The sequence below is a fragment of the Lissotriton vulgaris genome, chromosome 2_1, assembly GCF_964263255.1.
Source record: "Lissotriton vulgaris chromosome 2_1, aLisVul1.2, whole genome shotgun sequence".
Classification (NCBI taxonomy): Eukaryota; Metazoa; Chordata; class Amphibia; order Caudata; family Salamandridae; genus Lissotriton; species Lissotriton vulgaris.
In genome coordinates this window covers 1,292,445,269-1,292,460,842 of record NC_141687.1, presented here as the reverse complement: position 1 = coordinate 1,292,460,842, position 15,574 = coordinate 1,292,445,269, and the positions used below count along the sequence as shown (strand labels likewise).

At 48.1% G+C, this 15,574-nt stretch overlaps 1 protein-coding gene across 4 annotated transcripts in view; it reads right to left on the bottom strand.

The window, feature by feature from the left end:
- The window catches only part of SLC35F5 (solute carrier family 35 member F5), a 681,969-nt gene that overhangs the window by 53,426 nt on the left and 612,969 nt on the right, over nucleotides 1–15,574 (bottom strand). For all 4 annotated transcript variants that reach the window (XR_015308472.1, XM_086957058.1, XM_086957057.1 and 1 more), the window contains one exon: nucleotides 9,027–9,181. Coding sequence is in view for 3 of the 4 variants with exons in the window: in XM_086957058.1 (XP_086813184.1) it covers nucleotides 9,027–9,181 (155 nt within the window). In the remaining variant the exon portion in view is untranslated. The remainder of the gene's footprint in view (nucleotides 1–9,026; nucleotides 9,182–15,574) is intronic.

Sequence of the window (15,574 nt, the reverse complement as noted above, 5' to 3'; positions counted from 1 at the left end):
GGCTTCCCTTCCCATCATACTCTGTGAGAACTATCATTCCTCCTCCCCCTCCCCATCCGACACATCCAGGTCATCTTCCGGCAAGGGATCACATATCTCCCCTCTGTACACGTTCCACTTGGTCCAGATTTTGTTCCATTTCCCCGGACAGGCTCGGTTAGAGTACACCGCCCTTTCCGTTACCATCACCCTATCTATGTTCAGGCACCATTGCGTCTTTGTTGGCACTTCTGCCGCTCCCCATCGCTGTGCGATGTCACGTTTCGCCCCTATTAAGCCCACTGTGGCCCAAAGTTGACCATACCTGGATAGATCAGTAGGTTCCCATACATTTAGGAGGCACCTCTTTGGTTCAGTTAACAGTGAGATCTCCAATGTCTGTGATATTGTTCGCAGTATTTGTCTCCAAAACTCCTGGACCCGGGGGCAGTCCCATATGGTGTGAAAAAACGTGCCCTCCTCCCCGCACCCACAAAGGCAATAAGGGTGTTGTGTTCTGTGGATGCGGTGTAACATAGTCCTCGTGTAGTACACCCTATGTAACACTTTTAGTTGAACAAGTCTCAGTCGTGCGGAGATGCCTACTTCCTTAGGTCAGGCTATCGCCTCATTCCATTCATGTTCGTCCATTTCACTAGTGTTTCCCTCCCATTTCTCCTTCAAAGGTGTCAGTGGGTCCGGCAAGTTGTTAAGTAGTTTACGGTACGTGAGTGATGTCGCGCGTTCTATCATAAAATCAGTGAGAATGCAGTCTTCCAATGGGGACGATTCTGGCAGATCTGTGTCCGGGGGTAGAGCAGTGAGCAACGCATGTTGTATCTGAATATATCTATATAATTCCCGCTCACCCAGATCGTATAGTTCCCTCAATCTACTGAAAGGTACCACACCTCCCCTCTCCCAGAGATCCCCCACTGTAGATATACCTATAGTATCCCAGTGTGAGAACCCTCTGCTGTTTCTCAAGTTGCCTAAGGCTCGAGAGTCCCATAGTGGGGTAAACTTGGTTATTCTCCCCTTCCATCCCAGTGCTGCTGTCGCTGTATGCCACAGTGCCACAGTTAGTCTGGTGGGCCCCACCAATTTGCGCATTTTGCGTTGGTCATATAACGGAGCCAAAAAACTATTTGTGCCCAACTGTGCCCTGTCTGCCTGAAACGCTGGCTCGTTTTGTGGGGTGTGTATCCAATGGTTAATGAGTTTCAGGTGCGCCACCCAATAATACAATTTTATATTAGGCAACGCGATCCCGCCATCGTACCATCCCCTATGTAATTTGGGTTGTGCGATGCGCGCAGGGAGGTTCCCCCATAGAAGATTGGATACCATTGCCGCCATTTTCTGATAAAATCTCGGAGCCACCGGATATGGCGTGTTTTCAAGTATGTACAAAATTCAGGGCAAGGCCATCATTTTATACAGTGCCGCCCTTCCCAGTAGCGTTAAAGGCAGCCCCGACCAAAACTTAACGTCCTGCTTGAGCCTTTCCAAGTGGGGCCCTAGATTTTTGTCCATAAACTCCGAGGGGTCCCTAGTAACCTGGATACCCAAGTATTTAAATGACGAGCCTGCTATCTTCAGAACGCATTCTGCACTCAGTGTCGGGACCGGTCCCTTCAGTACATATAGTTCCGATTTGCTCCAGTTCAGCGTATACCCTGATATCCTGCCATGACTATCACAGATATGCAATAGAGCCGGCACCCCGCGTTCTGGGTCTGTTAGATATACCAGCATATCGTCTGCATAGAGTGAAAGCCGGTCCTCCCAGCCCTCCGCCCAGCGTATGCCCGTCAGGAGCGGTGAGGTCCTTATTAGAGTGGCTAGGGGTTCCAATGAGATCGCAAATAGCAACGGCGAGAGGGGGCATCCTTGACGTGTGCCCCTCCCCAGTGGGAACGTTCGCGAAATATGGCCGTTTGCCACTACCTGTGCAATCGGGTCAGCGTATAACAGTCTTATCCATGCGGTGAACCGGGGGCCGAATCCAAAAACGTGACAGAGCCTCAAACAAGTAGTTCCATTCTACAAGGTCAAATGCCATTTTGGCATCAAGGGTCAATATCACTGCTTGTGTTGCGATCGAATCTGCTCGAGCCAGCACTCCATGCAGTCTGCGCAGATTCAATGCCGTATTTCTATGTGGCATAAATCCGGACTGGTCCGGGTGGATGAGGGACGGCAGATGAGGCAAAATTCTGGTCGCCAAGAGTTTGGCGAGGATTTTAGCTTCTGCAATAAGCAGCGAGATGGGGCAATATGAGGAGCAATCTCCAGGTGGCTTCCCTGGCTTGGGAATGGCTACTATAGTTGCCAATCTCTGATCTGGTGGAAGGGAGCCTTTCTCCAAACATTCCTTAAACATCGCTAGGAGATGTTTGCTGAGGCTCTCGGGCGCCGCTTGATACCATTCTATAGGTATGCCGTTCGGTCCCAGCGCCTTACCCGGATTCAACGCATTAATTGCCATTTGGATTTCTTCAGCAGTTATGTCCGCATCTAACTCAGTGGCCACCTCCGAAGAAAGCGTCCGGACATCTATCTGTTCTAGTGCTTCCCTGGCCATCTCGGGTGTTACCATGCGCTCCGGGGTGTAGACCCCCTCGAAGTGGGCCGCGAGCTTCTCAACTATTTGTTCTGGGTTAGTGTGCATCATCCCCAGATCGTCCCTCACTTGTTGGATACCTCTAGAGTTTCCCCCTCTCCTGTCAAGCCATGCCAGCATCCTTCCTGCCTTGTCTCCCACCTCATAAATCCTGTTCTGTGTGTCAGTCATTTGCCCCTTAACCTGAAAACGTAGGTGGTCCGTGTAAAGCTGCTGTTGAAGGTTAAGTGCGTGTAATGTGTCCGGAGTGGGGTGTTGTTCGTGTGCCGTCGTCAATTCCTGCAACGTTAATTCCAATTTAGCTAGTTCCTGAGCTTGTTCTCTTTTGTAGCCCGTGATTGAATTTATGGCTTGCCCCCTGAAAAACGTCTTATACGCCTCCCACACGACCTCTGAGGAGCGTACTGGGTTTACATTCTCGTTGAAATACTGTGTTGTCACTTTTTTAAGAGCCTTGCGAACTTGGGGTATCTTAAGATATGCAGCGTGTATGGGGTAGATGCGTTTGCGTGACTTCTCCTGAGTGGAGATCGTAAGAGTAAGTGGGGAGTGGTCCGAGATTCCCAGAGGGTGAATTTCTACAGTGTCTATATGTTGGATACCATTGCCCAGGACCAGGAAGTGGTCAATTCGTGACATACTGCCGTGTACTGTGAAGTGGAAGGTGTATTGTTTAGCCTTGGGGTGGGTGTATCTCCATGCGTCGATGAAGCCCATGGCTGTCAAAAAACGTTGAAGGCGGGGGGCCCCCCGTGGGAACAGGCGTTTGGAACCTATCAAGTTGTGTATCTAAAATGGCGTTGAAGTCCCCCTCAAGAATAACATCCCCCTCTGGAAGAGTCAGTATAAAGTCTGCAACTTTTGCACAATGCACAAATCCCTTTTCATGTTGCTAACTTTTTAGTAGCAGGAGTACGTATCAACAAAATGCGCAGTAAAGGTAACAATGGATTAGTTATAAACGAAATACCTTAAGTGTATCTATAACAGATAACAGATATCAGATATCATGATGTTTTAATAGTCTTTTTAAACATTTGGATTGTATATATTGTTTATGCACATGTCACTTTAAAAATATTCTCCTTGATGATATGATTTATGATTCATTATGTAAACACATTATGTACATATTTTTAATATTGTCTTTTTATACTTTGTGTATTTTATGAACTGTATCCTGTGTCTTTTTATGATTTTCAAAAATCGAATAAAAGTGATTGACTGACTGACTGAGTCAGTATAAAGTCTGCCAGTTTCGGGAGCTGCACCGAGTGAAGTGCTGGTGGGATATAGACAGAAGCCAAGTTAAGGAGCCTTCCCTCCCATTGCCCATGCAGTGCCGCGAAGCAACCCTGATCGTCAGTCTTAGTTTGTAGTGTAATGAACTGTGAGGATTTCTGAATCAGGATACCAGTCCCCCTGGACCCCGCCGTGAAGTCCGAGTGGACTACCATCTTGTAACCCCTCCTATCCATGGCTTTGGTTGCCCCCCGTCAAATGTGTCTCCTGTAGTAGTGCTATAGTGGGTTTCTGCCTTTTCAGAGCGGTCAGTACCAGTCCGCGTTTTACCTTATCACCCAGTCCTCTCACATTCCAAGCCAGCAAGCGTAGGGACAAGCCCTGTGACTCTGTGTCTACTCTTACCGCTCTGGGTGCTGGGTCATCAACCATTTGTAATTATGAGGTCCGTGGTATGTCTGATATAATGCGTTTCATGGGTGCCGGCTTTATACCTGTTCAATAAATTGCTTAGGGTCCTCATGGAAGAGCTAGACCAGTGTTGCATATACCCAACCTTTGCCGAACCGCCTGTATGCATAACGGTATTCTTTGACCTTACATGTGTATTCCGAACTGTGTCAAAACAACCCCCCACCTCCCTGCACCCCTGCTTAACGGACTTCCAACTGCCCGCCTCCCCAACTGAGCAGAGTGCTTAACCCATCCCACAACCAGAGTACTTGCGTGTAGGGGGGAGAGCGTCTCCCCGAGCAGGCGGCATCCCTGCTTACATCCGGGGCTAACCAGGCCAGCGTCCATCTGCAACTGTAAAACAGTATGTCCATGAACAAAGACAGCGACTATTATATTCTCTTATGTTCCAGTTCATTCTTCTCCATCGGCCCCCGCGAATCCCTGAGTCGGGGATCCTCCCGCTCCTCCTCTGCCTGATGTTTGCGATCCTGTCCGGCTATCTTCTCTGTGCCCATGGTTGGATATATGAGTTCTCTGCGGCTGGTCCGTAGTGCGCCAACCCTCGAGCCAATCCCTGGCCGCATCTGGGGAGTCGAAGAACCAGACCTTTTTATCTGCTACCACTCGGAGCCGGGCTGGGAAGAGCATCGAGTAAGGCAATTCTTTTTCTCTTAATGTCTTTTTCACCTCAAGAAACGTTCTCCTTCTCCTTGAAACCTCCGCCGTATAGTCTGGGAAAAAGGACACCCTCGAGTTCTGGATTTAAATGGCTGGTGCCACTCTTGCCGCTTGTAATATGGCGTCCCGGTCCCTGAAGTTAAATAGTCTTGCCAGTATTGGCCTCGGCGGTCCCCCTGTCTTTGGCTTTCCCCCTGGCACCCTGTGGGCCCTTTCCACAGAAAAGAAATGTTAGAGGCCTTTAGGCTGGAGCCGAGTTTTGATCATATCCTCCTTGTAGAGGTCCATCGCTCCCGTATCTTCAGATTCCGGTACACCTAAAATTTGGACGTTGTTTCGCCGAGAGGGCCCTTCCTGATCGTCAAGTTTTTCTCTGAGTATTTTGTTGTCTGCTTGCAGTTTGCCCATTTCAATTTGTAGTTCCGACACATCCTCGACTAAGGATTTGGTCACCACCTCAACTTGTTTGACTCTCTCATTCATCTTCTGGAGGTCCGCTCGTATCAAAGTAACCTCAGTCGCCGCAGCCCCCACTGTCGCCTGTACCTGAGCCAACGCCGCCAGAACATCCTCCAATGTAGCCTTCTTCGCCCCCTCGGGTTCCATCGTTTTCCCCGTGGGCTTGCGCTGTTCTTGGGGGGAGTCTGCTTCTCATAGGCGAATTTGTCGAGCTTGGCCTGTGTGGAGTTGTGTCTGGGGCCTCTGTTCGCCATGTTGCACCACCGAAGAGCGTTCTATGCCCCCACAGAGGCGCCGTACCTGTGCAAGAGGAGTGTTTCCCACGTGCCTTCTGGTTAATGTCTGCGTGGTAGTCGCGACAGCCACTCCGCAGTGTGTGATACTGGCCTCGTCTGATGAGCCCTCGTCCTCTGGGTCTATTGTTGTTGAAAATGCAGGCTCGGGCAGCGCCCGTGTAGGTAATGAACAAATGGGGTTTCCCCCCGCCTCTTCCCAGGTGTAGAGCAATCCGCACTCTTCTCTAGTACTCCCGAGCAGCGTTGCGGCTCAGCCGGTCGACTGAGCCTGCAAGAGCAAACAGTGCGGTGGCCGGGGCATATGTTGCTGTTCCTTTGCGCAGCGCGTCCGCGCGTCACTGATATGGAACCCCTTCACTAGATTCCAGGCTCTCGATCTCCACGCTGCCTAGCGTCGCTAGTGTCCCAGCAGTTAGAGGGGGGGTGTGAGGGGGCCCGATTCCTCACAGGCTCTCAGAACGGTCTGCACCGCGTCCCCCAGATAGTGCACCCCCAAATGGTCACGTGGAAAACGCGGGTCGTCTCTCACTCACCCGGGGTTACCCCCGATCGTATTAAGCCAGGCGTGTCTTCACCATGGGTCCCGCTTCTGTTTCTTGGGGTCTTCGCCCACAATGCGAGTCCGCCGCCCAAGAGGGCGGTTCCGCCCTTCCGGTCCGCGGCGTCCTCTACAATGCGTTCCGTGTTCTTTCTCCTGCAGCGCTCATTATTTCGGGTCGCCGCCCGATCCTCTGCCGCCCATGGAGGCTCTTTGACTGTCTTCCCACCGCTCAGCCGGAGGACCGGCACTTCCGGCCGGCAGCACCCGCCAGGAATCCGCTTCCGGTCGGATTCGTTCTGCACACTACGTCGCTGTTGCGAGGAGGACAGCAGGCCGCTCTTCTCTCCTCGACTTTCAGGCAGTTGTCGGGCCGCCGCTGTCTTCAAATTGCTCCGGTGGGCGCCACACGGACTCCTGACCCAGTCCGCCCTGACTGGTAATGAAATTTATCAGATAAGTATTACGGATTTGTGTGGGAAGCCGCCTTGCCGCGGGAGCCTCCCTAAGCTGCGGCCGCCATCGTTGGCTGCTAGCCACGCCCCCCCAGCGTGGTGTATTTAAGCTTGCTACACGTGAAGTGTTCACGCTTACAGTGACAACTCACAAATGAGTAACTAGTGATGTAAAAAAAAAAATGATTTCTCCTGCTCTCCTAGGTGCACTGAGAATTAAAAACATACTTGTTGTGAAGTATTCACTCACAACATGGAAGCTCTGAGGGGTTGAGCCCTACAGTAACACATTGTAGGGGTCACAAACAGAGCCGCCATAGCCCTAGACCCTTAGGGTGTCAAAGTGGTTTCTTGCTTGCCTCACCCTTACTTAACTTCGTTAAGGATAATCGCCCACTCTATACCTGCTGCGGTCCACCTGAGCTCCGTATCTCACTTGCCCCATAGCAGTGCATGACTAAATACTGTTAGTCGGCAATAGGGAGGAATGCTGCCGGTTGCGCAGCACGTGCACTTGGGAGTTTCGCTCCAACGCACCTTCAAAAGGGAATGTATTGGCGTCCAGAGACTAGTGTCTATGAAAGTGGCTGTTCTTGGTTAATGCTAAATCAAATCCCCAAAGGGAATGAATCATTATAGGGGCACTGTGACTGTCTCGCCTAAACATGGTAGTGTTATTTTAACTGGCACAAGAGAAGGGTAACAAGAATTGTACCTCAGCTACTCATATTTTTCAGCGCTGTTCTCAAGTTATAAGGAGCTAAAAATTAAATAAAGAATTCACTATTGCTATAATTAATTATCCCTGTGGGGACAACGGTGTGGTTAAATATGGGTAAGTACTACGTACTCCGCATTTTGTAAAGCTTTGGAATTAGTCTTCTCCACGGTCGGTGTGACCTAAATGAGCCACATCTTACATTTATGTTACACTGGAGCATACTTCAAAACGGAGATGCTGCCTGATTTTGCTTGCAAGTCCTACATTTTAATAAAAGGGCAGTGTGTATTCTAAGTTGTTATAAAGTATCTTTATTTTGTGAGTACGCTCTAACAATTGTGGTAGTAGATTATGTTTACGACTAGAATTGATCACAGGGCCAAGTTATGGCTATACAGTATTTCAACAAATGTTATAATTCAACGCGGTTTTGTGTGTCGATAACCGGTATATCAAGTGCTGTTCCTTTTCAAAGAGCAGCCTCCCTATGTTACTGTTGTTACTCTAGCTGTTCTATAATGACCCATTTTACATCATTGGTCGTGTGACCTTCTCTGAGGAAATGGTCTGCCATTTTTGTGGTGTTCCATTTGTATTGGATGTTGCCGCGATGATGACAAATACGCACCTTTATTTTTCTTGTTATCATCACTACATAGTGGGCAAGTTATTGCAAGTATACTATGTTTGTGGAGGTGCAGTTTGTGTGATCCAGATTCAACGTTTTTGTGGTGGAGGTCAGGTGACATGCGCTTCAATTCTGACACGTGTAATGTCCAACGACATTGGGTAATCCCCAGGTGTTGAGAACTGTGGTTCTTGAATCCGAACTTTTGTTGGGGGGCGGGTACACATTAGACAAACCTTCAGGCTTCTTGCCCTTTTGAAGGAAAACAGAGGTTTTTCCCATCTCAGTCTGTAGGTTGCGACACAGATGAGTGGGATTGGCTGTAATAGCAGGTGTTAACTACACTTACTCTATTTTTCAAAATTGGAGTGGGATTTTTACTGTGTTGTGTTTTTTCCATTTTAGCTGTTTTTGGTACTCCTAAATGCTTTGCACATTTTCTCTAAGTTAAGCCCGTATGCTCTGTGCCATATCGCCCAGGGGTTGACCGGAGGTTGAACTTACTAACCTTTGACTGGACCTAACAAGTTAATGTCTTTATTACTTGTGGTGGACTAACATCCACCTCAATTAATAATTCACTTTCTCACAGCGAACAAACATTTTCCAAATCCAGCGTGATACCAAGGAAATCTGAAGAAGTTAAAATATATTAAAATTACTATTAATTAATTCAGTGATACTTATTTTGCAATCACAGAAGTATGAAGGGGTGTCTGCAACTACTAACTTTCTAGCCTGTGGCCTACATCTAACTCAGATGTCTTCAGCTAATAAATAAATCCAATTAACTACCTTGCCTTATTAAGTATGACTAAACTGAAGGATGAATAGTAAAAAAGAAGCCATTAGCATCATCATGCCACATGCATAGTCAATTCACATAGGCGGGGTACAAAATGTGGGCTGGTTCATTTCATTGATATATTTAAGAAAAAATTATCCTACCTCTGAATTCGATGTTTTCTACATATAAAAGCAAATATCCTCCTGATTCCAATCATCACTGGATCCCAGTTGTTATAGTGGCACAAAAGAGTTACAATAAAGAAAGAAAGAAATACTGGAATAGCCCCTGCAAAAAACACCCAGGAAAACTGCACCTGATAAATAAAAACAAACAGAACGTAATTATAAAAACCTTACAAATTAGCCATAAACTTTAGCACCATCACATAAATCCCATGATCACAATAGGCATTATGTGCCATTCACTGATATCAATTGTGTACAGCAGATGTAAATTTGCGACGGCCAGTGAATGTTTTTAATGAACAAGTTACTTACCTTCGGTAACGCCTTATCTGGTGGAGACTATCTAGCCCCATATTATTTACCTTAGAATAGGCGTCAGACTGGATCCAACATGTTTCCAGCAGTACCTCCGCCCGCTTTTGAGTGACGTTGGCTGGCTCCTCATTGGTGCCACCAGCAGACTGAGTCAATATAGGTGCCACCCCAGCGCTATGACATCAGATTTTTTGTGACATTTCTGCACCATAAGCACAGAACCATGTAATAAAGCTGATGAACCAGTGTGCAGAGACCAAGGACCTATAAGGGCCTTCCAAACAGACAGAATCAGTTCTCAGAAGCGGGGACGATGGGAGTGTCTGTAAAGAACCTACGGTTAGATAGACTGTCTACCAGATAAGGTGTTACTAATGAAAAGTAACTTGTTCATTTGATAGAGACTTCTAGCCCCAGATTTCTAATCTTAGAATAGATACCCAAGCAATAGCTCCCAGGAAGAAGGTCAGTGAACAGACTAGATCAAGAAATCCAAGACGGATCTGCCGGTCAAGACAGTAATGTATGGTAAACGTATGTAGAGATGACCATGTAGCAGCCTGACAAATATCCAAGATGGGGACTACGCAAGCTAACGCAGTGGTCACAAGCCTTCGATCTAGTGGTATGAACCTGCAAGCCTTCACAGATTTTTTCTTGGCCAGTGTGTAGCAAATTCTGATGTAGAGCACGATCTATCTAAAGATGGTCTGTGTCGGCACACATTTGCCTTTATTTGCTTCAGTGGACCCAACAAAAAGTTAATCGTCCACCAGGTGTTCTTCTGTGCGATCAATGTTGAGTGATAGCGCTCTTTTTGGCTCCAGGCAATGGAATCTCTCCTCTTCTTTAGAAGGGTGAGGTGGAGCAAGAAGGTCAGAACGGTGATGATCTGGCTGATGTGGAAAGACGTCACCAGCTTTGGCAGGTAAGAAGCACAGATGTGAAGAACCGGTTTGTCTGGGAAGAAGTTGGTGTATGGAGAATGCACAGAAACACCCTGAAGTTCACTAACACTCCTGACGGCTGAGACCGCCCGTCCTGGCATTCTGAGAGCCCACTACATAATGTGCAACCAGGGAGATGTCCTGATGTTCCAGCCATGTCCAGAGGGGCCTCCTGGCATAGGGCCCACGACCCCACCCCTTCCAGTTTTTTGCGGTACAATATGGTAGTTTTGTTGTGCATGAACACCTGATCTAGCCTTGGACTGGATTGAAAGGAGGAAGGCATCAATGCCAAATGGATCAGCCTCAGTTCCAACAAACGGATGAGGAGCTGAAACACCCCCAAAGAACAAAGTCCTCTGATCTCCATCTCTCTCAGATGGTCGCCCCAACTCACGTGTGACGGACAAGTTACTTACCTTCAGTAAAGCCTTATCTGATAGAGACATGGTCTAGTTTCAGATTCCTAGCATTTGAGTTTCCCAGGAATCAGACTGGATCCGGAATTGTTTTTCCTGAGCTACACCCATGCTGGTAGATGGCGTCGGTCGGCTCCGCATGACATTCTCAGCTTTGTTTTTGCCATTGGGACGTCCACGTCACTTATATAGGCAGCACCTTGGCGCGCTGAAGTCTGTTACTTACCATGCCAGAAGCGCAGAGCCATGAAGTACACCGACATTGGTGTGTTTCCGAATACCTAGAGCCCTGAAAGGGAGTCAGCCCTGACTCTAAAAACATGTTCGCAGTGTGGGGAGGATGGGTGGGTCAGTAAGGAACCTGCGGACAGATCATGTCTCTATAGATAAGGCGTTACCCAAGGAATGTAACTTGTCCACCTGATAGAGACATCTAGTCTCATTCGTTATCTTTCACTAGATACCCAAGCAATACCATCCCCAGAGGAGGGACTGCGGACAAGTTTAGACAAGGAAGTCCTGCAAACCCCAGCGTCCAAAAAGGCTGTCCCTTTGGACTGGACTGTCCAGGCATTAGTGTTAGCAAATTTGGATGCAGAGGATGAGCCATCGTGAGATAGTCCTCTAATGCAAAACATAACCTTTCTTTGATCCAACGTACCTCACGAAGAGGTCATCCACCCAGAACTCTTTAGTGTGGTCCATGTAGAATGACAACGCTCTTTTTGGGTCCAGACGGTGGAGTTGCTCCTCTTCTTTGGAGGGGAGTGGAGAAGAGTAGAAAGTGGACCCTCGTGGAATGGTGTTGCCACTTTCATTAAGAAGCACCAACTTATCAGGGAAGATGGTCAGGAAAGGAGGCTTGGATGACAGAGCCTGCAATCTGCTCACCCTCCTGGCAAAAGTTATTGCCACTAGAAAGGCTGTTTTGATGGTGAGGAGGGGCCAGGTGTATAAAGGTTTGAACGTAGCACACATCAAGAAGGTGAGAAGAAAATTAAGGTCCCACTGAGGCATGATGAAAGGGGCAGGTGGAAACATATGTACAAGCTCCTTAAGAAATCTATTTACAATAGGGGATTTAAATAAAGAGGGTTGGTCTGGCAGCCTCAAGAAGGCAGACAGGGCTGAAAGGTACCCTTTGAGAGAGCCCAGAGCAGAGACATGCTTGGCAAGGGTCAAAATAAAGAGAAGTACTTGAGAGAGGTAAGCAGAACGAGGATCAATAGATATTTATGTACAATATTTTCCAAATTTATTAGGGGGCGTTTGTTGGGATCCGAGCAGCAGGCAGAGAGAGCACCGTGACGGCAACGGCATAGCCCCGTACCTGCCCATCACTCCTGCACCAGTCCGCCGAGCGCCGTGAGGGGAACAGCCAGCGGAAACTTCATTTTCCAGGTGCCCCAGAGGCAGAGGCGCACCTGGGACGTCATAGGCAGCACCCGGAGGTGCAAACAAAGAGCGGAGCGCCGAGCGCTCTGTGGGGGCGTTTGTTGGGATCCGAGAAGCAGGCAGAAATGGCGCCGTGACGGCAACGGCATAGCCCCGTACCTGCCCATCACTCCTGCACCAGTCCGCCGAGCGCCGTGAGGGGAACGGCCAGCGGAAACTTCATTTCCCAGGTGCCCCAGTGGCAGAGGCGCATCTGGAAAGTCATAGGCAGCACCCGGTGGCGCAAACTAAGAGCGGAGTGCCGATCGCTCTGTGGGGGCATTTGTTGGGATCCGAGCAGCAGGCATAGACAGCGCCGTGACGGCAATGGCATAGCCCCGTACCTGCCCATCACTCCTGCACCAGTCCGCCAAGCGCCGTGAGGGGAACGGCCAGCGGAAACTTCATTTCCCAGGTGCCCCAGTGGCAGAGGCACACCTGGGACGTCATAGGCAGCACCCAGAGGCGCAAACAAAGACCGGAGCGCCGAGCGCTCTGTGGGGGCGTGTGTTGGGATCCGAGCAGCAGGCCGAGACAGCGCCATGACGGCAACGGCAAAGCCCCGTACCTGCCCATCACTCCTACACCAGTCCGCCAAGCGCCGTGAGGGGAACGGCCACCAGAAACTTCATTTCCCAGGTGCCCCAGTGGCAGAGGTGCACCTGGGACGTCATAGGCAGCACCCGGAGGCGCAAACAAAGAGCGGAACGCCTCCCTTCCCGCGGGACGCGCGCGGGCGACGCCAGGCTGAGCCCGGGCAGAGGGCGGGCCATCTGCGGCCATCAGAGGCCAGAGGAGGTCGGGTCGGGCAACCTCTCTTGGTTTTTTTGGCGGGACAAAGGACACGATCCAAGGTATACGCCCCTAGAGACTACCTACGAATTTTTGGTTTTGTTTCTTCAAAGGGACTAAATACTGGTAATCAAGATACCCACTTTACTATTTTAGGGGTATTGCATAATAGCTAGTTGCACCATGTCTTCTAAAGGGGCCGCCAAACAAACTTTGTCTCAGAACGGTTCAATTAAGGGTACTTTGGACCACTATCTAACCAGGGTATCATCGGCATTAGAGAGAGTAGAACACAGTCTTGCCATAGAAATGTCACTTAGTATACGATCTCCCACGGTGCCTACAGACTTAGCTATCTCCTCCTTAATGAGGGAACTAAATGAAATCTGTAACAGCAGGTATACCTCAATAGAACAGGAAAAGGAGTATTTTGGTGCTCCCGCAAGCCCCATGGAGAATAGAAGCCCCCAGCTCAGTGCATCACCTCAATTAAATATAAGTCCTCTGGAAACCCCAGTATAGAAAGAATTGTTCGACCAAGAATGCATTGAATATTGATCTTAATATGTGTTTCTTTTTCTTTCTCTGTTTTCCCTTATCCCGGTTTATGAATTTGTATATATGTGATGTATATCTCTAGGTGAATAGGAATTGAGTCACCTGTCCTGATTGGGGGCGGGGGGTGGGAACCAAGGGTTATAAATAAATTAATTGTTATAAAAATCGGAATAAAGATAAGTTAAAAAAAAAAAGGAAACCCACCTCCCAATAATAGACAAAGTTAACAATCAACCGATAGTACTCCCTCAGGTCCCTCTTGCCAACAGAAAGCGCAAAGGTGCGGAAGACACAGGGAGGCTAGCGAAAGAACAGAAAATAAGTGCAAGTCCCCCACTGGCCATTACCACCACCCCAGAAATATCCAAGGCATGTCCAACATTGGAGACTTCTCTATTTATTTTACCATCCAAACTACTGGCCCAGCTTGAAGAATTGGTTAAAACAATAATATCCCCGCTGATAGTAAGGATGGATAGAATAGGGGAAAAGGTCACGACGATAGAAGAATCCATCAAGGCAAACATGCTTACAAATAGAATGTCTGGGCACAAGCAAACTAGGAACTTAGCTGCATCCAATATGCCTAGCAAAATGGCCCAACATTGTCCTGTCGCTACCAGATTATTAGCTTCAAAAGCCAAGGAAGTACCCAAAGAATCACCAAAAGTACTGAGTTCTGCTCCTAGAGCAGGGCAAATCAACATAGCTACGTTTTCTGAGGGGTCTTTTACTAATCAGGGTAACATGCAAAGAAAAATTAATTGTATAAACCTACCTCCAGAGGCAGCACCTTTTGTATGTGTCCTTACGGGAGTGCCCGAGCTTACAATCGGGAAAGTTGAAGGTTATCAGGACCTTAAAAACAAGGTATCATTTTGGTTAACTAAAAACAGACCCCTTCCACCTAACATTGATGGTAGCATCCTAAATGTTAGAAGGGTGGGATGGGTAGGATCCCGTCCCAAGGACTTAGCTGGGGACCTGGTTATTGTAAATTTCAGGGATAACCAGGTCGTCCCATTTCTTCGTAGGTGGCAGCCACAAATAGAGACGGGCCAATAGAAACAAGGGAACTGTGCGATATTTATCCCAGAATCGCTTATCCGCCACCCTCAAGATGGAGTGTAGAGGAAAACTACTTGAAGGGTGGGAGGGGTCCCGTACCGAGCAGTTACAGGATACCTACCTTCAACCGTTACGACATACTCTATGGTTTACACATGCTGAACTGATAGGAAAGGATATCATCACAATTACTGCTCATAATGCACAGTCACTTTGTCCCGTATGAAGTACCTTATGGCGATGCCAAATCCAACGAATTCGAATTCTAACTGATGTTCCCAAGTGTTCTTTTCTTTATAGATTAAACATAGCTTTACACGCCTTTGATACTTTTTAATGTTTTTAAATTGTTAAATCTCTTTTGTTGAATTGATTTCTTATTGTTTGTCCACAAGGAAACCTGATTTGGACTGGGAATTAAGTTTAAAACCATGTTGTATATGAAATTTTATGCTGTATGCTTTTAAGGTTATTCATTTTAACCGAATAAAGTACTTTTGATTTTGAATAAAAAATGACTAGGTGTTAGTAGAGGGATGCCTGGGTGCCAAAATAACATTAGAAACTTTGGGAGGAAGGTTGAATGCTATCAACTGCCACCGCTCAATCTCCATGCAAGAAGGCGTAGAGTTGACACGTTCAAGTGGAGGATCCTTCCCTGAGACAAAAATCCTTCAGAAGGGGCAGCCGGATCAGAGGAACGATGCTCAGTTGGAGACGCTTGGGATACTAGACTCTCTGTGTCCAGTCCAGAGCCACAAGGAAGGTTTGGGCCCAGTCTCTCCTGATCTTCTTGAGCACTCTAGAGAGGAGTGGTATTGGCAGAAAGGCATACAGAAGGCCTAAGCTCCACTCAAGACGGAAAGTGTCGCCCATTCATGATCGCTAGGCATCGACGTTGGCGTTCATCCGCCCAGGTGTTCAGAGAACCTGCCAGGTGTTGAGCCAACAGGAAATGCCCTGCTGTTCCTGCCTTGTCGAAAGACAC